General features: G+C 41.1%; 1 protein-coding gene across 2 annotated transcripts in view; it reads right to left on the bottom strand.

The window, feature by feature from the left end:
- Positions 1-26,771, bottom strand: part of PLXDC2 (plexin domain containing 2) — a 286,502-nt gene that overhangs the window by 62,026 nt on the left and 197,705 nt on the right. For both annotated transcript variants that reach the window (XM_054992093.1, XM_054992094.1), the window contains exons 5-6: positions 7,151-7,273; positions 3,380-3,498 (exon numbers count right to left, since the gene is read on the bottom strand). In XM_054992093.1, coding sequence (XP_054848068.1) covers positions 3,380-3,498; positions 7,151-7,273 — 242 coding nt within the window. The remainder of the gene's footprint in view (positions 1-3,379; positions 3,499-7,150; positions 7,274-26,771) is intronic.

Here is a 26,771-nt window from a genome sequence, read left to right as displayed (position 1 = left end):
GGGTTTGATTCCCCACTCCTCTGCTTCAAGCCAGCTGGGTGACCTTGGGTCAGTCAGAGATCTCTCAGCCCCACCCACCTCACAGAGTGATTGTCATGAGAATAATAACACACTTTGTAACCCACTCTAAGTTGTCCTGAAGGGCGGTATATAAATCATATGTTATTATAGAATCATAGCGTTGAAAGGCGTCTTACAGACTATCTAGTCCAAGCTCCTGCCCAGTGGAGGAACACCCTAAAGTATCCCTAACAAGTATTTGTTCAGCCACTCCTTGAAGATTACCATTTCCCTTACACCTACCTTATAGAAGGGACTGCCATGATCTTTAATGAACGCTTTGCCCATAGGAGTAGATCCCTTGAGTAAGCTATTATTTGCACTCTCCAGCAAGCTCAATTAATACTTAAACAAGCTCTCAGTTTTCAATCACATCATCAGCAAGGTCCAGTAAGGGTGTGCATAAAACCATATAGTGGGATTGTGGGCATAAGTCATAAAGTAGGGACTTATGTTAGAATATGTCCACAACTAGGGTTGCCAACCTTCTGGTGGGACCGGGAGATTTTCAAGAATTGCAACTGACCTCCAGGTGACAGAGAACAGTTCCCCTGGAGAAAATAGCTGCTTTAGAAGGTGAACTCTATGGCATTATGCTCCACTGAGATCCCTCCCCAAATTCCACCCTCGCTAGGTTTCACCCCCAAATCTCTCGGAAATTTTCACCCTTGAGTTGGCAACCCTATCCACAACATCATGTAAGCCTGTATCGAAAAAAGAGTTTAGGGCCTATGTCTGATTAGTAGAATGTAGATACTTAGATAGACCTTAGGCCAGACCATACTAGCAGATAACTGATGTGTATGTAGATTTGAGCAAAGGCCCATAGGGCATGTGTTTGAAAAGGCCCCCATGATCAAGAGAGGTGGTATAAAGCAGGACTGGGCTAGCTGAAAAGACTGGGAGGGAGAGAGGAGTGCTGAAGGCAGTGCTCTCTGAGAGTCAAGGCTTGTTTCCAAGCTTTGGATCCAAATCAGACACAGAGCTGAAACTGCTAGTTAGGAGGATTGAACACTTATCCTTGGGAGAACACTTTATCCCTGGGAGTGGCTAGAAAAAGCTGAAGAAGCTGCAAAGACCAAAGAACATGAATTTTGGGCACCTAATTCTTCACTGACTGCCTGAGATCAACACCCTAGTGTAAGCAGTCGGCCCGGCCTCCGCTATTTTAATAGCAGTTTTATATATGGCTGCTTGTGATATTAAAGATGTTCAGGCCTCTGGAGTTAAAAAGGCTGCGGTATTGCCACTAGAGAGCCTCTAACAGTTGCTGAGTCCTGTCCGGGAGAACATGGCATGTATGGAATGCTGTACAGGAATGCAGAATGATTGAGAGGCGATTGGATTTACTATCCTTCTAGTCCCAAAGGTGCCCAGTGCAACAAAGGTCTCGCAGAGTTGTCCCCACTTAACACATTCCTTTCCCTTCTTCCGTGATGAGATCTCCTGTCCTTGATTGAGGAGCTAATCAAATGACATTTTAAAGTATATACAGTTGTTCCTGGGAAGGTACAGTCCCCACCTAAGTCCATCAACTTGGCTCCGGTGGAATTCACTAACAAACTATCCGTGTTGTACAGCGCTAGAACAAGTTTTGCATTTGCTTTCACATGCCCTGGCAGCTACCAATCAAGGCAATCAAACTCTTTGTCAAACCCAGGAACTGACTGTTGGAGCCTTTGTTCTAATGGCTAGGTGGGCTCTCCCATCTCAGGGCACATTTTACCTATAAAAGTAGAGCCCTGACCTCATTCAAATCGTGCACACTTCCTGAGTCCAAGTGCTGCTCCCTTAGGGTTGCTTCCCTAAGTCTCTCCCTCTCTCCTGGCCAAGAATGCTGGCGTTTGAAGCTCTCGTCCTCCATGGACCACGCTGTTCCTCTGATTGGTAAATATACTCCGCCCCCTCTATTCCGACTTCTGGCTAGCCTCCTAGGACTGTGTGTGTGTGTGTATAATTATTTTACCCCCATAATTCTGAGTGTATGTGCATGCAGTTTTGTTCTTTAATAAAAGTTGTAGATTGATGTTAAGCACCAGCTTTGTCTGCTACCTTGGGGAGTGGACCTGGTAGAAATTGGTGGAGATTTCCCACTTGTTAACCTTCTTGCATAGCCATTCTCCTTGCTTGCTAATTCCCCCACAAATCATTTTATCACAAGGAGACCAATTCCGGTAACACTAGTACAGAGCTGCCCCACTTTGTCTGGCCAAGAGGGAAGGAGAACTGCTCCTAGGGCAACAAACAAACTCAAGGATTCATCCAGCATCTTCCTACAAATAGTTCCTGCTGTTGCAAGAAGGTCTTCTGGATATTTGGGACTCCATTCCAGGCATAGCCTCTGGACAAACTCACAGTACCGTCTGAGCCCTCTACAAAGTGGATTGTGAGTAGAACTCTGCTCTGGGGACACTTGTTAGTGAACCAGTATTGATAGCTTTGGGAACGTTTTCACAGTTATGTTCTGTTATATTTAAATAAACTGGATTTACATTTTGAATTTGTAAACATTACTTTATAAACTGAACCTGGCCCTTGGGACTCTGGGGGTTACTTGATACTGATTGTACTAATCTCATACTGTGTCATCCCCCTTGAGTTTCAATGAGGAAGGCGGACTATAAATAAATAAATAAAATTTATGACAGCGTGCATGTAACATGCCAAACAACCAGCCACATTGGCCCGCACAAAATACCAAACAAAAAACAAAATCCAAGTAATACCTTTTTATTAGGGCCAACCAAAATGTAAAATATTGCAAAAAATTTTGAACTCTACAGAACTCTTCAACAGGACACCTGTTACAAAATAAATTTTTGAGAGGAAGAAAGACCATATCTTGCTAGCATTTGGAGTAGATGCTGTGCTGGCTTGTCATTTTGAACTAACGTTGGTGTTAGATTATAGCAATTGCATCCTGGGGAAAACTACCAAACAATGAAAACATTGGAAAGACAACAAAGGTCAGCAAAATCCAAACGCCGCTTAAAACCCCAGATGAGAATTTCTGTTTGCAGGTTGACAGCAGAAGTAAGCATTTGATAGTCTTAATGTTAATAATGTTTCGGATAAATTTAAGACAGCTTAAGAAAGCCTGGGCACAGAGAAAAACATTTGTGTATGGCTTTCCCTAACACTGAACCGCCTGGTCAAAGAACATCAAGTCTGAGGCTACTTTTGTGTCAACATATCTACAGGCACTTAAGCGTTTTAAAAACTGAAGCAGTTTAAAGTGCGTATTTTATCACCTGCTGTTACTCATCCTGAGAGTGAAAGTAATATAAATTTAGGTAAATCATTTTGAGAACAAACTTACCTCCTTATAACCAAAAATTATACGCCCATCATTGAGAAGTGTTGCTTGAAATGTGAAACTGCCCAGGTTGTAATTATCCTGTAGATGTACATGATCCCACTGGACTACCAGTGCAGTACCTGCAATGTCCAGCACAGACAGGAAACAAAGAAAACATTGCAGTTAATTATCAGCAGCCATTGAATGTAACAGATGCAGCAAACACTGAACTCAATACCACAAAAACGGTGGTAATGTTATAAGCCTTGCAAAATTAACATTACTTTTAATTATATCAGTGATATCCTAAAATGTTTTAGTTCAATAATAGGCATTACTTTTAATTGTACCAGTGATACCCTAAAATGTTTTAGACCAATATAACTAAGAGAGACCTCTTCTTCTATTGTAGCTCACACCAATCTTTTCAAAAAGTCAAGAGCACCATATTTACAGCAGCACTGTAAGTCTAAGAGATGCCAAGTAACTTACAACTAATGGTAGCTACTCTGTGCAACTATAATCTGTGCAGAGATTATTTTCAGATGTTCTACTTGCTTACTATTGCTCTGGATGTAATGGAAGCAGTGTTTGCTGTAGAACAAGACACTTGAGTTGTGTAAACACTTTTCACTGATAACAGGCAGCCTTGATCAATGAAATGCTCACAAGGAGTTATATAAGGACAAAGGTCCTTCTAGTTCAGCATCCAACAGTACCAGCTTCAAACCTGAAAGCAAAACCCTTGTTCGACCAAGCAATTGGCATCCATTCCTCGAATCTGACAAAGGGAACTCATAACTTGGAAATCTAATTTAGTCTTTAAGATGTTACTGGACCTGGATCTTTCTCCTCGATATATCTAATTCTCAACATGGCCTCATCAGTGGATACAAAATTCAGAGACTGGAACCATGGATAGACAAGACAGATTTTTCTATACAAACCAGAGAAAAGATCCGAGTTTATAGGAAAATCTGAAATCTTAAAAAACAGGTAGTGGAACATGTCTACTTCCTCTAATCACAGTGTTACATCGGTCACTTAGCTACAACCCATTGGCCATGAGGATGTTTACAGAAATGCTGATGCAAAGAAAAGTTTATTTAAAGAGTTCAATTTTCACTTTGTCCATTTGTTATGCATAACATTTAGCAAACTTTTAGAGTGACAGGATATTAAATCATGTAATGTATTATTTATTTAACTTATATACAGCGTCTCCACCATACTAGTGCTTGAGGCAGTTTACAGCATAGATATAAAAATACTACTAAAATAATATAAATACAAACAATAAAATTGGTAATACAATATTAAAACAGGAATACAAACATTGAAAACCCATCCATCTAAAGAGAAGCACCCTCACTAAATCCTACTCGTTAACTAAGATTATAGATAGTGTACCATTGAAATTATAGATACCATGAATTTATAGATAATGTACCATTAGCGATGCTTTGCAGTCTTTGAATGGTGACCACAATATTCTTGTCTTTTTGATCCTCATATACCATTCTCCACAGCTTACAGTGCACTCGACTGACTGTAGCATACTAATGATACTTCGTGGTGTTTTGACAATCCCTGTTTCTGCAACCCTAGGCAACATCAACCAGAGACCTATTGAGCAGGTATTCCTAACTGTTCTGCTGCATTTTGTTTGGTTGGTTGCCAGGTTGTGAAGGTTCATTCCAGGTGTCTAGCATATAAAAAAGGTGGTGCAAAGGCTGAGAAAGAACATTACGCATCCTGATACCTGAAAGAAACTCTAATACAGAAAAAACTTTGTTAACCAAAATTCATATGTAACTGGGGATGCCGGTTAATGAACTATGCCAATTAACAAAGCTGTTACTCTGCTGCAGCTCAGTGATTCAGATGACTCCCAGCTAAGCCACTTGGCTGGCTCCCACCTAAGTCACTCTACTGGAGAGCAGCTGAACAACAACAACAACTTATTTATTTAATTCAATTTATATTCCGCCCTCCTTGCAACAGCAGACTCAACAACAACAACAACAACAACAACAACAACAACAACAACAACAACAACAACAACAACAACAACAACAACAACAACAACATCCAATTTATATACTATCCTTCAGGACAACTTAACACCCACTCAGAGTGGGTTACAAAGTGTGTTACTATTATCCTCACGACAATCACCCTGTGAGGCAGGTGGGGCTGAGAGAGCTCCAAGAAGCTGTGACTGACTCAAGGTCACCCAGCTAGCTTCAAGCGGAGGAGTGGGGAATCAAACCCAGTTCTCCAGATCAGAGTTCACCAACTGCTTGGGTCATTCAACTGCTGTGGGAGCAAGTGACTTGGGTGCTGCCCATCCAAGTCTCTCATATGGCTCCGCCCGCCCCAAGTCACTCAGCCAGTTTGCTGCTAAGCCAGTTAAGTGACACGCACCTGCCCGAGTCACTTGGTTTGCATGTAGGCATGTAGCTAACTGAGCTGGCCTGCTCCCACCCACAATAACAAAGCTTTTACTGCAATATTTTACTGGAGACATCTTTCATAGTCAGGATTGTATCTTTTCCGAAGAACCCATTAGGGGAAGTGAAATGTTTTGATTTACCTCTCTTCTATAATTTTTTTTATTAGACTGACCCAAAGACAGCACAAGATAGGTCAGTGTAAGTCACCCATCCCTGAGAAAATCTTGGGCCCTCAAAGTAGGATTCAGCAATAGCATATTGCAATTTTAGTCTTGTTTCCTTAGAAAATGTTTTCTGAAGAAAAACTGAAACATGTTCATTGTGCTGTTTTCAAATGGGCTTTTCATAATCTCACTGCATAAATGATTTTGCTATATATTGCATTTTGCATGGTGTGAAACAAACAGACATGTTTAATTTATTTTCTGAATATTGATTGGACCCCTTTCTGTTTTATACAAAATGCAGTTCTTTCATATCAAGATTCATTTCATCTCCCAATTTCTTTTAAAAAAAGATTCATGCACAGTATATGCATATATAGTGTCACAAAATTATATAGCAGGTTTACAGAGCAGTCCTATGCAAATTTACTCTGAAGTAAGCCCTATTTTTTTTTGCTAGTGCTTACTCCCAGGTAAGTATTCTTAGGACTACAGCATTAGTGATTTTTCAGCCCCTGCATATTCCATTGTAGCAATCTTCTTGCTACACATCATATAAAGTCTTAAAGACTTTAGGTTATAAATGTTAGCCTAATGGCTATCTGGTGGGATTTTTCATTCATTAATTTTTGGTCTGAGTGGAAGCTAGAAAACCAACATTTATCACCCTCTGAAGCCCTGCTCTGTCCATTTTTCTAAAAATCAGCAACCAAACATTGTTGTGCTAGGATAATGTTTTAACAAATATTTGTAACAGGTTCTCTGAGACCTCACTTTCATTTTTTAAAAAGTAAGTCTCTAGCCCCTTCCGTCGTGGGGATGGATGTATATATTTATTTTATTTACTTCATTTTATTCTGTCCTTCCTCTAAGGAGCTCAGGTCAGCTTTAATCCTCACAATGAAAACGTGAGATAGGTAAAGAGGAGAGACAAGCTTTGCCATGAGCAGAGATCTATCTGAATCCCTTTCTTCTGATCCCAGTCCACTATATCATATTAGTGTTACTGAGATCTCAAGGAGTAAAACTGACATCGTCTGTACTTGGAACATTTGCTCTATGTCTGAGCCACCTTCTTTCTTCTAAGATTCCTCAGTCATTCTTTTGATTTTTCTACAAAGCGGGCAGGCGGGCGGGGGGGGGGGGTAGCCAGCAAAATAATTAATACAGACCATTATCAAAGTATCTGACAGTTGAATTTCTTGAAACACCAGGGTCAAAGTTGGCCATCAAGGGAGCAATGTATTGCGTAGCTGTTAACATTCGGTGCACCACTTCTCCAGTATATATAAAGCCTATAATAAAGAAACAAAATAGCAAAATCATGTCAGCAACGGCTGAAAAGTTAATACATGCCAGAGTTAATTAGGTGCTGCCTGAGCTTCAAAGAATTCTTGAAGGAAAAATTAATCTCATCACCAGGTTTTAATAATGAATCATAGAATAGCAAAAGAATACAGATAGAAACATCATAAAGGGCAACAGAAGAATGGCTTCCTGAGATAAACAAATGAAAGGGATTCTGTTAGGAAAATGATCTAAGGGTGTGGGTCTATTCCTGAGATCTTCAGGCTGTTTTTACTAGTCTGGGGGTGGGGTGACACACAAAGGCTGCAAACAGTTGGCCAAATTATAATGTGGCGGCGAAATGAAGGAATTTCCTGGTTCACAGCTCAGTCCCTTGGCCATTATTTTAATATCTAATTATCAAAGACTTTGCACCATATAGCCACATACTGAAGAGAGACGTGTTTCTACAAATCTGGAGGAACCCCGAGGCTTGCAACCCTCCTTAAATTAAAAAAGAAAGGATAAAATAAAACAAAAAAAGTTTTTAAATGCCAATATTTGACAAAATTATGATATCTAGACCGCCATTTTGGATTTCCTAGGGAATCCAAAATGACTGCTGCACAGAAGAATAGGGGGCAGGAGAAATGGACAGGGAAAATGAAAAGGGAAGATGAGGGGCAAGGAAGCAGAGCCAGAGTGTAGGGAAGGAGGAAAGAAAAATAAAGCAAAGGAAAGCGTGGAAAGGGGTCTTGAGGAAAGAACTAAAAAAGAAATAATAGATGAGAGCAAGAAGCGAGATAGGGGGAAAGGGAAAAATGGGAAGTAGGGAAAGGGGAGAGATGGCAGGGGCTATGAGAAGGAAGACAGGCTGAGATAAGATGGCAGGAAGGACAGGTCGGGGGGTGAGATTCCCCTCCCCATGGGTCCTTGCTTGTAGTATACTAATTCTGTACAATCTCTTTTACGAATTTTTGTGCATCTAGCCTGGATTGGCAAATGTTCCAAAATAACATTCACATTTGTTTACTTAGTCTTTAAAGAGAACACATAAACATTATTGCTAATTTGCTAATCCATTGCATCTAGTGTTTTCTGTGGCAGATAGTCTTTTTCTAGACCCAACTTGTGACTTTTAAAAAACTTTATATTCAGTTTCTGTGACAACCTGCCTGTTATGAAGTTAAATACTTGTGAATTTTCTTGGGATTACTGTGCATTTTTTCTCCCTTCTCTGTAAAAATTGTTTCCAGGGCTGGATCTACTGGGGGGCAGGGGGGATCACCTGCCCCTAGTGCTGGCGAAGAGGGGGCACCAGGCGCAGCTGCCGGCCAGAAGCACGCGCCATGGAGCTGCCGGTGACAGTGCCACGGAGCTGGCGGCTGAGTGGAAGGGCTGAGAGGCTGCCTGTGTGCCACCCTGGCCACCTGCTGCGCCGATGGCTGCACCTGGCCTGCAGTTGCTGTGCCTGGGTGAGAGCGCATGCTGGCAGGGGCAGCATGGGGCAACTGAGCAGGCGGCCTCCCAGCCCTCCCAGTCAGTTGCCCTGCGCTGCCGCCACCGTGTGCTTCCAGCTGGGTGCAGCAGCTGTGCACCAGGCACAGCAGGCAGCCAGGGCAGCATGCAGAGCAACTGAGTGAGAGGGCTGGAAGGCCAACCACGTGCCACCCCATCTGCCTGCTGAGCTAACGGGGTGGCTTGCTCACAGCGGCATGCCCTGTGTGATGGCGGCACGTGTTGTGACATCATCACGCAATCCGGGTGCAGGCGCGCACTTTGCACGGACGCACAAGTGCTCAGGGGGTCAGCAACAGCCCTGGAGCTGCCCCTCAGGTGCCAGCAATCCTAGCTATGGCCTTGATTGTTTCCTGCACTTATAGTCATCGGGGTATTTTCCACACAGGGCTTTTTCATTGGTTTGAGCCCCATATTTCATCAATTTCTTTCCAAAATTCTGCACACATGGTCAAAATACCCCAATTCAGTCTCCAAACTGCATCCCAGAATTTTTTTCATTCTGCACAGAAAAAGGATGCATCTGCTGCAGAATCGATCTTTCACTGACTTTTCTCCCTGCACACATACCTGATTTTTTTTTCTGGGGAAGTCAAATGGCTTTTTTTGAAGTGCAGAATTCTTTCTTCAATGTGAGGTTGGCCCTGCCCCCCCTCTCACACACACACCTTTGTCTCCCTGTGCCCTGACTGGCTGAATAGCAACCAATCCATTTTTCCCCACACTGTTGCCTAAAAAAACCCTTGCAACTGGTGTGGGAAAATGCTGCAATATGGCTAACACAAAAACTCTGCAGAGTCCTGAATCCTGTTTGATATTTTAAAGTTTATCCCTTGTGCTTCCTGTACTTCTCAGTCCATTCTTTTTTGGTATTTAAAAGCAGCAGCAGTGGTATCTTTTAAAAAAGCCCCCCAAACCTTGCAAGTTTCCTCAGCCAATCAGCTGATGAAACTGAATAGTCCTCAGCCCAACAACTGATGAAAATGATCTGTTCTCCAGAATGGGGCATTTTGTCAGTCCTTGGCAGTAGGTCCCTCAAGTTCTCCACAGTTAACACACAGGTGTTCCAGTTGAAACAACTTTATTAGGGATCCATACAGTTCAAGGTGTTCACACAAAGATAGCAATTGGCAGAAGTAACTATTCAAAAAAGGGCACTACTAATTATAGGGAAACTTCCCACCCTCTGGGTCCATTGACATTCTGGCACGAAAACCCCAATTAGTTACATGGGAACTGATTAGTTTAGGCTAGACATAGTACAGAATGAAATCATCTCAGATCTGAGAAAAGATACATCGCTCGCTGCCCGCAGCTTGCGTCCAAGGACACTTACCATAGAAGTGAAAGTAAATACTTTCATGAGGTAACAGTCAACCCCCACTGGTTCAGTACATTACATGTTAGCAGTTAACACACTCTCAGATGATTTATACAGTATACAAAATACTACCTTAGCAAACAGTTATGAGCAGCACAAAATGCAAAATACATTAATAGCAGGTATGCAGGCATACGTGACACATTTTTCTACTACAGAAGAAATAGACACCACTTTGATTCAACCCTTTCAAGTGTGATAATTAGAGTCCCAAAGCAGATCTGATCCTCATGAATCCTCATGGATTGAATATCCAGAACCCCATCTAAGTGGCGGAATGCAGAAAATGCCCAGGTTAACTTTTGGCATTTATTAATCAATTTTAAATAACCAATTGGAGGGTTATTGCTTCAGTACCACCACTTTGTAAATAGTTGAAGTTAATTTAGTTCGTATTTTTTCATATTCACTGTATTACAATAATAAAGAATGTCTTTTAAAAATGAACAATGATTCTAGCTGGGTATAAAGCAAAAGCAAAACTATATTTATCCTGCCATTTCCCCAAAGGAACAAAACCTGACAATTAACCATTGATTCACGAGCGTTCCAAAATAAAGGCTGAGGGAGGGAAGAACGCAATCAATTAAGCTAACAACAAAGGAACAAAAAGAAAATTGCAGACTGGAGAGAAACTTTTGCTGAAGGGGACTTACTTCTGAGTGTGTATCTATATATACCATATACATATGTTATATGTATATATGGTACATACACCATATACATATGCCCACCAGGATCAATTTAGTTGGGAATAAGTGGTATATAAAGAGCCTTTCAGAACCTGTAATATCTTCTAAGGTGTGGTGGATAGGGGCAAGATTATTACTTTAATTTTGCTTTCAGCTTAATAAAGAAAATGGAACCTTCAACAGCACAGCAGCACAGTATGGAGCTACCCACAAAAGCATTTGCCCTGTTTTATTCAGCACTATTCCTTGGCTCAATCATCAACCAAAAGGGAGAATGCAACCAAGAAATCAGAAGAAGATTGAGACTTGGAAGAGCAGCTGTGAGGGAATTAGAAAAGTTCCTTAAAGATCAAGATGACTCTCTGGGGACCAAGAGCAAGATAATCCAAGCAATGGTATTCCCCATTATGATGTATGGATGTGAAAGTTGGACAATGAAGAAAGATGACAGGAAGAAAACTGATTCATTTGAAATTCTGCCATCTTCTGGGCATGGAGCAGGAGTCACTGGGGCAGTCAAGGGGGGGGGAGTTGTGAATTTCCTGCAATGTGAAGGGGGATTAGACTAGATGACCCTAGAGGTCCCTTCCAAACCCATGATTCTATGATTCTATATGAATGTTGGAGGAGAGTTTTGCAGATACCAGGGAAAGCCAAAAAGACAAATAAGTGGGCTCTTGGATCAAATCAAGCTTGAATTCACCCTAGAAGCTAAAATGACAAAACTGAGGCTATAGTACTTTGGTCATATCATGAAATGACAAGATTCTCTGGAAAAGTCAACAATGCAAGGAAAAATGGAAGGCAGTAGGAAAAGTGGAAAACCTTTAACAAGGTGGCTTGACTCAATAAAACAAACCACTTGCTCCAGTTTGCAAAGTCTGAGCAAGTCTGTCGATAGGATGTTTGGGAGATCTTTCATTCATAGGGTCGTCATAGATCAGAGACGATTTGACAGTACATAACACATACACACCTGGGTTATGCAATCAAATCCTTGAACTGTAGTGGAGATGTGCAAAATTTCTGCTAAGTGATTTTAGGCAGCACTCTTGACATCTGCTTTCAGATAATGTAACGTTTGCTATTTTATTTAAAACAGTATAGTCATATCTAATAAAAGGTGTGGCCAGATAACCAAGACAACTGCAAGTGCAATTAATGAATGGCTTATTCAACAGATTCTTGTGCTGTGGATTGCTGCCATCTTGAGTCAAGGATTCAAAAATCAGAAAAAGCAGAGAGTGAAATGGATACCTACAATCCAGACAGCATTTTTAGGGATCAAATGAGAACTCTGCTCATACTTTAGCCTAGTTTGGAAAGAAACACAGAATGAGTTCAAAACATCCCACAGATTCAAAGCCTAAACTAATGCCTGTTGGACAGGATATTTTATCATTTGCACTAATACCATGAGTTTCAAATGTAAACCAAGAATATTCCTGAATAGGCTTCCACAGCAATTTGGCAAGTATCACTTCATCTATGACCCATTTCTCTCATGGCTGCAATGGCTCTCTCTTGTTTCACAGTAGCCCTAGGAAGAATGTTCCAAACCTTCAGTTTCCTGGTCTACTTAATTCTTCTTTTGTAGGAAAAGTTTGGAACTTCCAGAAAGGCTTTAGAGAGTTTGGGAGAACCTTCTACACAGATGGAATAAATTAACATGCTATGGAAGATCATTAAAAGGGATATTAAAAATGAAGGGTATATAGTTTTATTTTTTTTTAAATAAGAGCAAGAAATGTATTTATTTATTTATGTTATTTATAGTTCACCATTCTCACGGTGGATTACACAGTGTAAGTCAGTACAGTCAACATCAAAGACATTTCAATAAAACATGTAAGCATGTTTAAAAAAATCCTACAGAAATCCAATACAGTGCTGAGGAAATGCTGAAAATGAGCATAAGAAATTCTGTGTGTCAAGCCCTGGCAGGTAAACCCCTCAAGCCCATCCACAGTGAACACACATTGGTTCCAGCAGAATCAGCTTTACTGGGATCTATGCAGTTCAGGTCTGTTCTCCATCACGGACCTTGACAGAAGTGACAATTCAAATCGAGCAATCTGTGTTATAGTTGATTTTCCTGTGCTCCAAATGATAGTTGAGGTTTTGGCGCGCAAGCCTACAAGAATTCTGTGAGAACCTATTCAGTTATGACTTGGGTATACAATGCCCAATTCCCAGCATCTGGGAACAGGAGAGAAAACTGGCATCTAGACACATCAATGTCACGGGTAGCTGAGACTCGCATATTTCTCTAAGATAGCAGGAAAGACCCTTTCTGTGTCCTAAGGAAGTAACATCTGCAATATGGTTACAAATGATCAGAGAGAGTTACACATCAATTCAGTAATAAAGCAGTATAGATGTATTGTCGAAGGCTTTCACGGCCGGAGAACGATGGTTGTTGTGGGTTTTCCGGGCTGTATTGCCGTGGTCTTGGCATTGTAGTTCCTGACGTTTCGCCAGCAGCTGTGGCTGGCATCTTCAGAGGTGTAGCACCAAAAGACAGAGATCTCTGTCTTTTGGTGCTACACCTCTGAAGATGCCAGCCACAGCTGCTGGCGAAACGTCAGGAACTACAATGCCAAGACCACGGCAATACAGCCCGGAAAATCCACAACAACCATCAAAGCAGTATAGCTTCAGCATATTGTGGCACAAGCATTATAACAAACAGACAACCATGGCATGGCTGTACACAGACATGACACTATGATTGACATATTAAGTAACATAGAAACTATGCAGTAGATCATGCTTATAGCAACAGTAGTGGAATCTATGGTCCATCAACATTTACAGCAATAGTAGTAAAGTCTGTGTTCCCTCCTTATCTCTTTACTGATGGATCTCTATGACATGACCCTCCTATCTGAGTAAAAAGCTCTCTTGAATTATTCAGTTTTGCATCGTTTGTGGAAGGCCAGGAGAATGGGATCTTTCCTAACCTCCTCAGGTAGAGACTTCCATAAAGTGGGGGCCACCATAGAGAATGCACGTGTACAGGCAAAGTGGCACCTATAGATGGCCTTGTCCAGATGAGTAAAGCTGCTGTGGTGGAACACTGGGAAAGAGGCAGTCCTGCAAATATGATAGACCAAGACCATGAAGAGCGTTGTAGGTGATAGCCAGTACCTTGAATTAGGCTTGGTATCCGATAGGTAGCCAATGGAGTGAATGTAGGGTGGGAATAATATTTATGGTCCTCTTAGTTCCTGATAAAAGTCGAGCTGCAGTGTTCTGCACCAACTGGAGTCTCCAAGTTAACTTAGATGGGAGACCTATGTACAGTGCACTACAGTTGTCAAGTCTCATTGTTACCTTGGCATGGAACCAGGTTGCCAGATCAGTCGTGTCAAGGTAGGGGGCCATCTTCCAGGCTAGACTGAATTTGTGGAAAGCATTTTTTGCAGCTGCCTTAACTTGTTTTTCTGGTAGTAGTGCTGGATCCAGTATAACCCCTAGGCTCTTAACTGAATTGGCAAGGGTGAGATGAATGCCACTGAAAGTGGGGAGTATGTCCTTCAAGACCTCTACCTTTCCAACTAGCATCATTTCTGTCTTCTGTTCAGTGCTGAGCAAATTAGAAATTGATTATGTATTGTTCTGTCAGTGGTACAAGTACATTTAGCACAGAATTGTTATTTACTTCTGATTTTAAAGGAATATAGCTATTGTTCTGCAATAAAAAGCACAGAATACAATGTGCACACCTAATTATGGATATCTGAAATGCTACACTTTCTCAATACTTCTTAGTTTGATGGCCTGGATTAGAATACCACGTGACTACTTCTATTAGGGTGGCCATCTGCAGTTTGGGAAATTCCTGAAGAAGGCATGATTTGAGGAGGGGAGAGACCGTAGCAAGATATATTGCCATAGACGCTACCCTCCAAATCAACCATTTTCTCCAGGGTAACTGATCTCTGTGTCCTGGAGATCATTTGTAATTCCAGGAGATCTCCAGCCACCACCTAGAGGCTGGCAACTAGATGTGGGCACGGACCAAAAAAATTTAACGAACCAGCGGTTTGTGGTTTGGTGCCGCTGCTGAACCGGAAGTAACAAACCGAAATGAACATTTCCCTCTGATGAACCATTTTGAGGTTCGTGGGCGTCAGAGCAGCTCCCGTTGGACTTAAGAGAGCCCATATTCCCAGAGAGTGTTTAGCAGGCTCTCCCCCAGCCAGCACCCAAGTCAAGATTGCAATAGGGATCTTGGAGTTATACCCTCTCCAATCTGAGGCCCCCAGGAAACTCCCATTCGATACAATTAGAGCCACCAGTTGACGTTGGCCCAGTGTACAAGGGGTTGGCTGTCAGAACTGCCTATCAGGGTTTGCAGGGATGAGATTGGAGTGCCCATGGCTACAGAACACCCCCTTTCCCCCTCCCTCCCCCCGGGTGTCTTCTCCCATGTAACCAATTTGCAGCTCCATGGTTGGAAGGAAGATCTGCTGATCAAGGTAAACTGGGCTTCGATTCAGGTTTCCAGGGTGACAGAAGGAGTGCAGACAGAGTTCAGGATTTCCCCCGCCTCCATTTCCAAGGGAATTGATTGACTGTGCCTGACTGTCTGGCTTCACGAACTGCGGGCGAACACAACGAACCGGGCTTCCTACGAATGCTGGTTCATTGGCCATGGACCCTCATGAACCACCGGTTCACGGACAGATGATCAGGCGGTTCATGGATTTTTTTGGTTCGTAATGCGGTTCATGCCCATGTCTATTGGCAACCTTAGGTTCTATACATTCAGGAGAATTTGGGAATTCTTTCTCTTTGGGCTGAAATAGATGTGATTATGATTGTCCAAGGTTTTTAAGAGCAGTCCTGGGGATTTAGATAAGGGTCAAAGCATGGGGGATTTTAAAAAACTGTTCCCTGTATTATTCCTGTGTGCTGCTTCCCTCCCCAAGCAAACAGCTGCTCAGGGGAGATGTACTGGGAAAAAGGGAAAATTCCCTTGTCGATGCTTTGAGTCTGCTCTGAATTCAGTATTTCCTATTTGGGCCCTTCAACACTGCTTGACTGGCCTCTTAATAACTGAGCAAAGTTTTTAAAGCAATTTATGACATGATGTGGTAAAAAGCACAAGCAGGAAGAAAAAAAGTAACAAAATCTTATTTGGCATGCCTGCACCTTACTCAGTTTTTGGATCTCAGCTAACATTTCAGGCCATGGCCATTTAGATAGAAACATTTACCCCCCCCTCCCCAGTTTCTTCCTTTTAAACTAGTTCAAGTTCGATCTCTAGTTCAAGTGAGGGTCTTTCTTTTGTCCAGTTATGGTCCAGCTAACTGATACATCACCCCCAGGTATCTATTTACATTTTCATCATATTCAGGTTCCTTCCAAACTAGGAATCACTAACCTTTAAAGCTACCCCCACTCCTGCATGTTACCAAGTTTTGTTTTGTCTGAGAAACAGAACATTGACCATAAAGAGCACCAGAACTGAAGCTGTCTGCATAGCTGCACAGAGAAAAACCCTATGAAATAAACACTTTTTAAAAAGAAGTCCAAAGCAGATCTTTTTTGCAATGTCTTCCTATGGCTTCTTGGGGATAAACCACCAGCAGCTTAAGAGCTTCCTCTTGGAGACCCCTAAACTAAGTACCAAAGAATGTACCCAGCTTCTTGGTTCCTGGATAATGCTCTGCTAAGAAGTCTGGAAAGGGAAAGCTAACATCCATAAGGGAGCTCTGACTCTCAAAAGCTCTTACCCTGGAAATCTGGTTGGTCTTTAAGGAGCTATTGGACCCCAATTTTGCTCATATACAGCACCACTGTCCATGATAGATGTTCACGTTTCAAAACCAATTAGGGGTTTTAGCAGTTGTTGAATTTGGAAGGAAATGATACAAAACAATTTGCCTTTTAAAAATGTAGGGAGAGTTTGCATGCTGTGAATATAGATTTGTACAGGCGTTACAGTCTCAGGGTTATATTTCAAAAACTGAATGCAAACATAGATAGAAAAACCAGGTTGTCAAAGAAATACTTGTTTTTTTAATCCTTCAGACAGTGCAAGGCAAAACCATATGTTCAAAGCTCTGCTATGCTTAGCTAGCTGGAAATGCCAGCGATGACTACACAATGAAAGGCTTTAAATGACAAAGGCTTCCACTGGGAAAAGCTGGAGTGGTCATTTGAGCACACCATTTGCAGTGAGTTTATTGGTTAGATTTTAGCAGAGTGTAAGGTAGACGGTTAATAAATGCAGAGTTTCTGTAAAAACAAGACTTGAGAAATCACCTCTCCCCATTCTGCTGCCTCCCCCCGCCCCAGGCCAGCCCAGGTAACTCAAATGTGTTCAGAGACAACAATATTGTTTAGGAAATCACAAATGCTGAGCTCTTCCTCTGAGCGATTTATTTTTTAATGCTGAAAATACAGTATAAAAGAAAATACTTACTTCCACACGATCCACTGTTCAAATTTATCACTTTTCAAGTGCTTATTTTTTTTGGAATAGAAACTCTCAGCTGGTTGCTTCTATCCAAAAATACTTCCCATGTAATTGTAAGTGAGAACAGTTGTAGAAAACAAGGTGGGCGACAAGGTGATTCATATGCTCACTCCTGTTTAATAATTAGTTGCTTCAACTTCAATCGTTCCAAAATAGTAACCATCCGAATATGTTATTATTGTGCCATAAATCAGTCACAGCAGGGGTTGAGCTGGGGTCTGTACAACATTTCTGCTAAAGCCTGGTTCACACACGCAAGAGAGAGAAAGTTTGGGTGACAGAATAAGCTGGACCACTGCATGTGGCAGATTCCAGTTTTGAACACTTCTTTGCATAAAAAAGTCATGCACATAGAAAATAAGCCAAGTAGGTGGAAAAACTTCTACTCCTTCCTCTTTTCTTGCTGTGCCGCTTTTCTTTTTAAAGGGAGAAATTTCCAAAATTCGATTTTCCATCTGTTGTTTGATATGATACCGTCATGGTCTATTCTACCACCACAGCATTTTACCACCTAATTCTCTTGCACACGTAAATCAGGCCTTAATCTGGGAGAACTGACTGCTGAAACTATACAGACACAAATCAAAGCGGCTATTTCCTTCCATACCTCCTGAGAGACTGGCCATGAGAACTGCCCCGTGTAGAAATGTTTTGGTTATTATTATATCCATAAATGCACTCAGGGAAAAGGACAGCAGACGTGGAAGATAAAATAAACCCTAGGCCTGGAGAGTGCCTGGATGGGATACTTCCTACAAGACCCATGTCAACTGTCTTGCATTTCATGATGGAAGAAAATGGGATAAACTCTTGGATCTAGGGTTGCCAGCCTCCAGGTGGTTACAACCTAAGCAAATGGCTACTCCCGTCCGTAAATAGGCACAAAAATTGGGAAACTCATGGGAAGTAACGTCACCTTAATAAGCTGTAAACAATTTTTGTAACAATTTTTTATATATATAAAGTGCAAGTGCAATGAATTAATTAAGTGACTGAATATCTAACGCTCGAGCGTTAGAATTTACAGCCGCCAGCATTGGAAGGTTTCACCCTTGAATCGTTTTGATATTTGCCGTAGAGGTTGCTCTTGAAAAAGTCAACACGAAATCTGTGGAGTTGAGCCGGCCCCAGATCGGGCGTTGGGCATTGAGAGGAGTTTCCACCAACCTCACCCTCACGGCTTGCTGCTCAGTGGAAGAATTAAGTCATTCCACAACACGGAAGAAGATATAACGATGGGATCGTTGTTGGGACTATAGGTCCATTATACTCGGGTGTCTCTTTAAAATTTATTGTGTCTAAGAATTGTCTGCTGCTGTTGTTTGCTGTTGGGAATATGTTTCCATTGAATGTTCAGTTTTATGAGATATTGATGTATTTATGATCTGTATTTGATATTCAGTCACTTAATTAATTCATTGCACTTGCACTTTATATATATATAAAATTGTTACAAAAATTGTTTACAGCTTATTAAGGTGACGTTACTTCCCGTGGGTTTCCCAATTTTTGTGCCAGCCTCCAGGTGGTGGCTGGAGATCTCCCATAATTACAACATCTCCAGGCCACAGAGATCAGTTCCCCTGGAGAAAATGGCTGCTTTGGAGGGTTGACTCTAATGCATTATACCCTATTGTGGCCCTTCCCCTCCCTAAATTCCACTCTTTCCAGGCTCCACTCCCAAAATCTCCAGGAATTTCCCAACCTGGATCTGGCAACCCTACTTGGATCTGATTTTATTTTTCAACTAAATACTTCTTGTTGCAGTCTATCAAGCTGGTTGACTGGACACAGGGTACCACTGAGGCAATTATCTGAGCTACAAAGCAGCCACATAATTGAGTAGTACAGCTAGTAAGGATACGCAGTCTGACTGCAGTTCAATTAATTACAAGTTTCTCAGAAGGAGAGGTCAAGCCAGATCTGAAACATTAGGGGACCAGGTTGGCCCACTCTGCTGCCTGATCCTGTTGAGCTTGTATAAGTAAGTAGAGATAGAAACAACATGTTCAGGAATATAGCTTAAACAAGATTCAATGCATTCTTTTGGTGAATGGCATCTATACTAGTTTCTGGAGTGGGAATCAAATGGCAAGATTCCATACTAAATAGGGTGTGGTGCACAAGGAAACCCATGTAATTTTGTTTTGGCTTACCAACTATATGATAATTCATGTTCTTGTATCCCGCAAAATTTATATTACCACTGAAAATGTGGCTCAGTATGGAAAATCTTATTTTGGTGTTGTCTATACCACTTTTCCATAATATCTGCCTTTAATCCCTTATTAAGTTGGGTGGTGGATTAAAAGCTTTAATAACATCGTCATCATTATGACGGATGAAACTGTAGAAGCAGGATAGTTAATGTAAGAATACTGCTCTATTATTTGCCCTTCAGAAAAGTTGTATAAAATTATGTCTCATCCTTCCATTCAGTTGCTAGGCTATTTTCTAGGAATGAAACTTCACCTATAATAATAGATAAAGGAAGTGCTCGATATCATTCTATAATATTAATGTCATAGATACGTTACATTGATTTTAGCTTATGAAACGTACATTGCACATTTGCATGTTGACTCACTGCATGGGGAAGGGAAGTCAGCATAACCATGCTGACTCCACATCTGCATGATCGTTGAGTCATCTGCAGTAGCATCACTGATCACAGAGAGGCACTTCCTTCACGCACAGTGTTTGCACCATGCAGATGACTTGGTGACTGTGTGGAGGTGAGGCCATTGCACTCGTCCAGCTCTCCTTCCCCATGCTGTGGGTTAATGTAGGGAGGAGTTGTCTGCACATGGCTCATATAAAATGTAAGTTACTCGTACTTTAAATTATGTCAATCATATTGCATAGGTTCAGTATATATTGACAACAATACATTCAAAGTAGAGCTCAAAATACACATATTTTATTCCAAAAACCATATCCTAAATACACTTTTCCCCTACAGCCCATTAAGAAAATAAAGTTTTCTAAACGGATCATGGGAGAGTATTGGTTATATTGTTAAGAAGAAATTCAGAGGACATGTAGGTGATATAATGATCTGCTTTACTGCAGGTGAGTTGAAAACAAATAATGGATCAGCTCAAATTTCAGTATGTGTGTTTTAGTTCTAAATCTAACTGAAATGCAGTACATGAAGAACAAGAGAATGCAATGAAACACAAGCTAGAGAACTGAATTGGTTTTGCTTTTGAACAGGAAGTAGTGCACAATCTTCTCTGAAACATACAAGGTTAAAAGCAGACAGACATAGTAACACAAGGTCAACAGTTAAGATTAAATTCTCCAGTCTAAAGGCTCCAAGCCTTGAAATTGCAACCCAATATAAATATGGAAGTGGGGGACAATAGAGCCTTAAGACAATCTGCACCATCTGCACATGACACATTGCAATGCAGCAGCTTCTCTTGTTATATATTCATTTATTCTCAGACGTTCATTCAGTCATTTTTAGGATAATTTGTGTGTGTGTGTGTCTCTCTCTTTCTGTGTACAGTATTCTCTTTAGAAGGAAAGCAGCACTCAATAGCAATCTTAGCCATAGAAATATTTTGGCTGATGAGTTTGTGCTGATGTATTTACTGTGACTTCAATGCATGTCCAATGTTCATTAGATGGGTACCTTATTCAGGCTAATTTTGATCCTCCCTAATACATGCTGCTCCCCCACCCTGTATTTCTTTATTCTTCCATAGAGAGGCACTTGCGACAATAAATCTGCTGAGAATGTTGCCTTATTGGTCAGGGGCTGATGACAGAAACGTAGTGGGTAACTGAGCAAGAGGGAGTATCAGGGAAATAATTCTCACTGGGAATACGGCATTAAATACAGGCAACAAATTTTTTGTTGGTGCTTAATGAATTCACCATTATCAGTAGAACAGTATTTAGGAGAAAAAAATACAGATTGCCTAATAAAATCCACATTGTGTGATCCTAGAAGTATATAATTGCTTTTATACCATTGCCAATATAACTATTTATTATTTCTTTGTTGCTTCAGCAAGAAAAGTGAATTTGGAGAACACTTCATTCCTGCCACAGGACTGCCATTTTGTGCTAAACTCTGGAAGAGTGCCGCCATCTTTCTAATTACACCAAGATTAGAAAGTTGAGAAACAAAAAGACAGCAGTAATTCCACACCCCTAAAACAACCTGAGGGTGTTTAAGTAACAGAATAATAGGTTTGGGAGTTGCACTAAAGATCAAGGAAGGAAGGACACAAAGTCTCCCACGCCCTCTTATACAGCTTTATTACTAAACAGCCCAGAGATTCCTTTTGCTTTCTTTCAATTGACTCTACTTTGAAAACTTTTATGCTAGTCTATCAGTGCCCACATCCCATCCTTGTAACACCAGCATACAATCACTGCTTTTGGTGCTACACCTCTGAAGATGCCAGCCACAGCTGCTGGCGAAACGTCAGGAACTACAATGCCAAGACCACGGCAATACAGCCCGGAAAACCCCCAACAACAATCACTGCTTCTGTGGCTGTGTTGTGATGAAAATCAGTTTACTCTTTGTCTAAGCATCGGTTTGAGGGTCCAGCTCTTTGCATTGTGTCACACAGCCAAAACACATCTTATTTTTGTTATAAGTGAACGACTGCTTCTTCGAATAAGCAACACAGATCCTCTGGATATTTGTCTATGACCTTTGAACAAGCAACTTGTAGCACTTAGATCTCAGTCTGCAATGTATTTTATAACAAAGGCAAGGAGGTTTATTGCAAAGAGAAGATCGTTTATCTCCACTCAAGTTACCTGCCAGTGTCCAGGAACACCTACAATTAAAGACAGGCTAGGGCTACAATCCTTATGCTGACAGGCTAGGGCTACAATCCTTATACTAAACTCCATTGAATTTATTGGTATTTGCTTCCAAGCAACCATATAGAGAATCAATCTGCATGCCAGTGAATTTCTCAAGTTGCCTTAAATATTATAACTATTGAACAGTTTTTAAACAACATGTTTTCTTTTAAAAGAAGTTGTGTATATGTAGGAGGAGGTATGACAAAGTATCTTTTATTACTAAAAATGTGTATGGAAAACAAAGTACATTTGAATAAAAATCTTTCACATCTTGAATAGAGATGGGTATGAACCGAAATACTAACCAAAATTAAGCACGAACCAGGCTGGTTTGTGGTTTGTGAACCAGCGGTTTGTCAGATCTCATTTCTGATGAACTGCCACAAACTTTTAGGCTGGTTCGTTTGTTTTGTTTTTCGGTTCATCACTGTAGACAGCCTTAGGCCAATCAATCAGTTTCCTAAGCAACATGGGATGGACTTCCTACAGACCTTCTGCTGATCTGGAAGTGACCTTCTGCTGACCCAGAAGTGATGATTTTCTGACCTGGATGAGATGTTTTCACGAACTAAACGGACCGGTTCGTGGACCAGGGGCAGGTTCGTGAAAGTTCATGGTTCATGAAATTTGACGAACCATGAACCACATGGTTCGGTTTTTTTCCAGTTCATGCCCATCTCTAATCCTGAATTGGTGCTGGCTAAAAATGTTGAAGATATGCCAAAGAGATACCAACGGAGGAAAAACCAAGGGTAAATGTATTCTCTTAAGAAGGTGTTCTCCAGGGACATTATTATTCTAAAAGGCTGGATCCCATTATGTACTTTGTAAACATATTCCCCAGCCATGTGACTGCTCCATTCCTATTTTCTTTCCTGCTTATAGTCACATGTGTTGGAGGAATGTTTATAGGAAGTATACAAATGGACTCCACCTAAACTTTTCTATAGTCAATGGAAGAGTCCCTGAGTTTGAGCAGATAGAGACTGCACGGCTCATTTATTGCCAATGCTCAATAATTTTCCAGAGCAGCATCCAATAGCTAGCTCAAGAACTGTTCAGAATTGTTCCCTGTAGTCTTCAAACCCAGTGGTTAAGCTCTGGAAAACCTAGGTCCAAGTGTACACTCTGCCATGGAAAACTTGCTGGGTAACCTTGGACAAGTCACACTCCCAGCCTAACCAACATTGTATGATTGCTGTAAGGATAAAATGGAGGAGAGAAGAATGATGTAAGCTGCTTTGGGTCCCCATTGAGGAAAAAGGTGGAGTATAAAGGAAGTAAATAAAAAAATAAATTCAGGATTTGGAGACTTTTGCACAACTCTTCTGAGCTGTGCTTAGTTTGCAAGACTTGGACAAAACCAGAGAAACCCTTCAGATTTTGTGCCCTTGCTTAGGCATCCCACAAAGGTTCCCCCTCAGAGAACATGAGAATTTAAACACAAAAGCTGAAACTAATGGAAATTCTGCTGTATTGTTACTTCAAGGTTTCTTTCTCCTGAAGCATTTGTAATGGGAGCAGGATGGGTGTCTGGAGAGTAGACCCTGGGTTAAATAAGCACCACGGGACAATTGTTATTATTTGTATTTCTATTCCACTTCTCAGGAAAAGGCATGGCTCCCAAAAGAGATTACTGACTATCTATCTATTAAACTACATAACAACAAAAATCCATTTAAGCCAAATCCCAGCACAGAGCAACAGTGAAGGAGGAGAAGATTCAACAGTCACTTTAAAAAAATGGTATTCAAATCTCAAAGGCAGAAGCTTTTCTAATGTTTGTGAAGGTAAAGAGAGAGTAGGTTAAGCCAGGCTTCCTTATGTAAGGAATTCTATATGCCACAGTAGAGATGGGCACAAAATGGGAAAAAACCAAAATGAGCGTTTCATGTTTCATCACATTCCACAAATCATGAATCATGAACTTTCACGAAATTGTCCCGTTTCGCGAAACAATTAGTTTTGTGATTCATTAGAACCCAGGGCACTTCAATGGCCCCCTTCATACCCAGAGAAGCCAAACTCACAAGGAGACTTCATGAGGCTCTCCTCCACTCATACTCACCCAACAAGCCAGCAAGAACAAATGCTCTAAATAAGAATATAAGCAAAGAAAATTAAAGAAAAAATAGTAGGCCTCAGTCAAGCTAGGCCCCAGAGCCAGGCAATGCCCTGAGACTGGGGTTGGGTGGGGTGGAGGAAAGAAGGCACCCTCACCCAACGACCTTCCCAGCAAGGCCAAGAGCTGAAAATAAGAAACAGGCTTTTCAATCTCTTTTAAAGCAGCAGCAAATCCAGCCAAAAGCTCCCAATTCCACTCTCTCACTCCAAATGCCAGCAACAGGTCCTCCCTTTCCCTCTGTCTACTGGAACTGAAAAGCAAGAGGCAGAGAGCTGTGCCTTATATAAGAAATGCTGACATCGAGCAGAACAGGTCTCTGATTGGCAGACAGACCTGCCTAATAGGGTTTAGAGGGATGAGATTGGTGTTCCTGTGGGTACAGAAGGCCCATCTTCTCAGTTGCCTAGGGGATTAACCCCCCTGCTCCTTGCTGTATAGGGCAGAATGGCAGCTCTCCAGTTGGCAGGGAGAGCTGCCTATCAAGGTTACGTTGGCTAAGATTGCGGTTTCCAATGGCAACAAAAGGTCCACAACACATTCCGGGCCTATGTTGCCTAGGTAATCAATGGATCAGCACCAGCCTGTCTGGCATCATGAATCATTCACGAATCGAATGAATTGGCCCCCAAAGTCATGAAAACTGCAGCCCCACAAAACGTGTTTCACGAAACACAAATCAGTCTGATTAGTCACAAAATTTGATTCATATTTCAATTCGTGCCCATGTCTGCTCCAAGTAGTATCTGGAATCTCAGGGACATCCTAAACAAAATAACACTCTTCTAACCTCATTAACTTCAATAGACTTCGAGAAGTATAACTCTGCTTTTACATGGTAAATAACACCAGTTCTAAGATACAGAAATAATCATAAGTGGTTAGAATCAATCTATAGTGAATTCATCTCATTAACTACTGTTAAATTATGAAGATTAGCTTAAAAAGAAAAGAAAATGAACTTCACAGGCAAACAGACCATAGAGTTTCACCACTACATTTTGGGAATGCATGAATCTTATTTTCCCCATGTAATAGCAAATGTCATAATAATTCTCTAGGGTATGCTGTTAAAGAAGAGCAGCTGGCTTTTATAGTTATAAATTTATGAACTACAATGGCCAAGTCAACACTGAGAAGGTAACTCTCCTAATAATTTCAAGTTAAATGTCAGGATCCAGCTTATGAACTGGTTGGTATGTGACAAATGCTTCACAAATCTCACAAGATTACCTCATTATTAGACAGTTTAGATTACTTGACATGTAGCCTAACCTTACTGGCATTTATGTGCTGAGGTTTTGTTAGGCTTACCAGGAGCCTACTGGAAATGGGCAAACTCCCAGTGACTTGTCTCTCTGTCCAGTGATCACTAGTGATTGGTAGGAGAAGGCAAGCCACCCGGAGATTGCCCACCATCAGCAGACAGCCCAGGCTAAGGACCCTGATGATGTTGTTTCTGGTTACAATAGAAGCTATGGCATCACACAAAGGTCATTTGCCCAAACACTATGCACAGTCCCGCACCCATGCAATGTCGTCTCTTCTGGGGCACAGAAAAGCATTTGTGAGCAGACTGTTCACTGTAAGTACCTCCCTGACCTCCCAACCATTGTTAGCGGGACCAGGCAACCATATGTCTGTTGCTGGTTAGTATATCTTCAACACATTTAACACATACCAATGTTAACTCCATTAGCTACACCACTTCGATGAATAAATATTACCCAAGTGCCTATATTCAAAAAGCAAGCATCAAACTGGTTTGTAGCTCTGTGTTCAATATAAAAAGAATGTATGGAAATACAATTTGAATAATCAACCTTCAAGACGCCATAATCAAACCGTTATCTGTTGGAGGCATTATGATGGTATCCCACCCTGCAGATGCAGGGGACCCATTAGAAAAATCTAGGCTTGGAGAATAATGAATCTGATCTACTTCCAGAAGGCCCTGGGGAATTTTGCAAGTCTAATTGGTAACTCAGTAGAAGCCACATTTTCTATTATGCTCAAGTGACTGAAGATGTTCAAGCTGAAACAAAATCAAAACGCATCAGAGATAATACTGGTTGGAAAGACTAATTACTTATTTATTTAGAAAATGTTTATACTGCCTCTCCAGGAACCTGCCTGAGGCAGCTTGCAAAATAAAATAAAAACAAAACATTAAAAAGATATAGTCACAGTGTGATTCTTCTACTTCCATAAATTAAAACCCAGCATTAAAAACGTAGATAAAAACATAAATTATAAAAAAGACACTGACAGCTTAAAATGTCAGTTTCCAAACTAAAATAAGGGCTGATTCCGCACACGTTGGATAATGCACTTTCAATGCACTTTATCAATCGTTTGAAGTGGTTTTTTTGTTCTGCACGCAAAAAAATCCATTCCAAATCATCTATAAAGAGGATTGGATGTGCATTATCCAACGTGTGTGGAATCACTCAATGATAAAAGACTG

Source organism: Eublepharis macularius, chromosome 11, assembly GCF_028583425.1.
Source record: "Eublepharis macularius isolate TG4126 chromosome 11, MPM_Emac_v1.0, whole genome shotgun sequence".
Lineage (NCBI taxonomy): Eukaryota > Metazoa > Chordata > Lepidosauria > Squamata > Eublepharidae > Eublepharis > Eublepharis macularius.
This window is presented reverse-complemented; position numbering and strand designations above follow the sequence as displayed.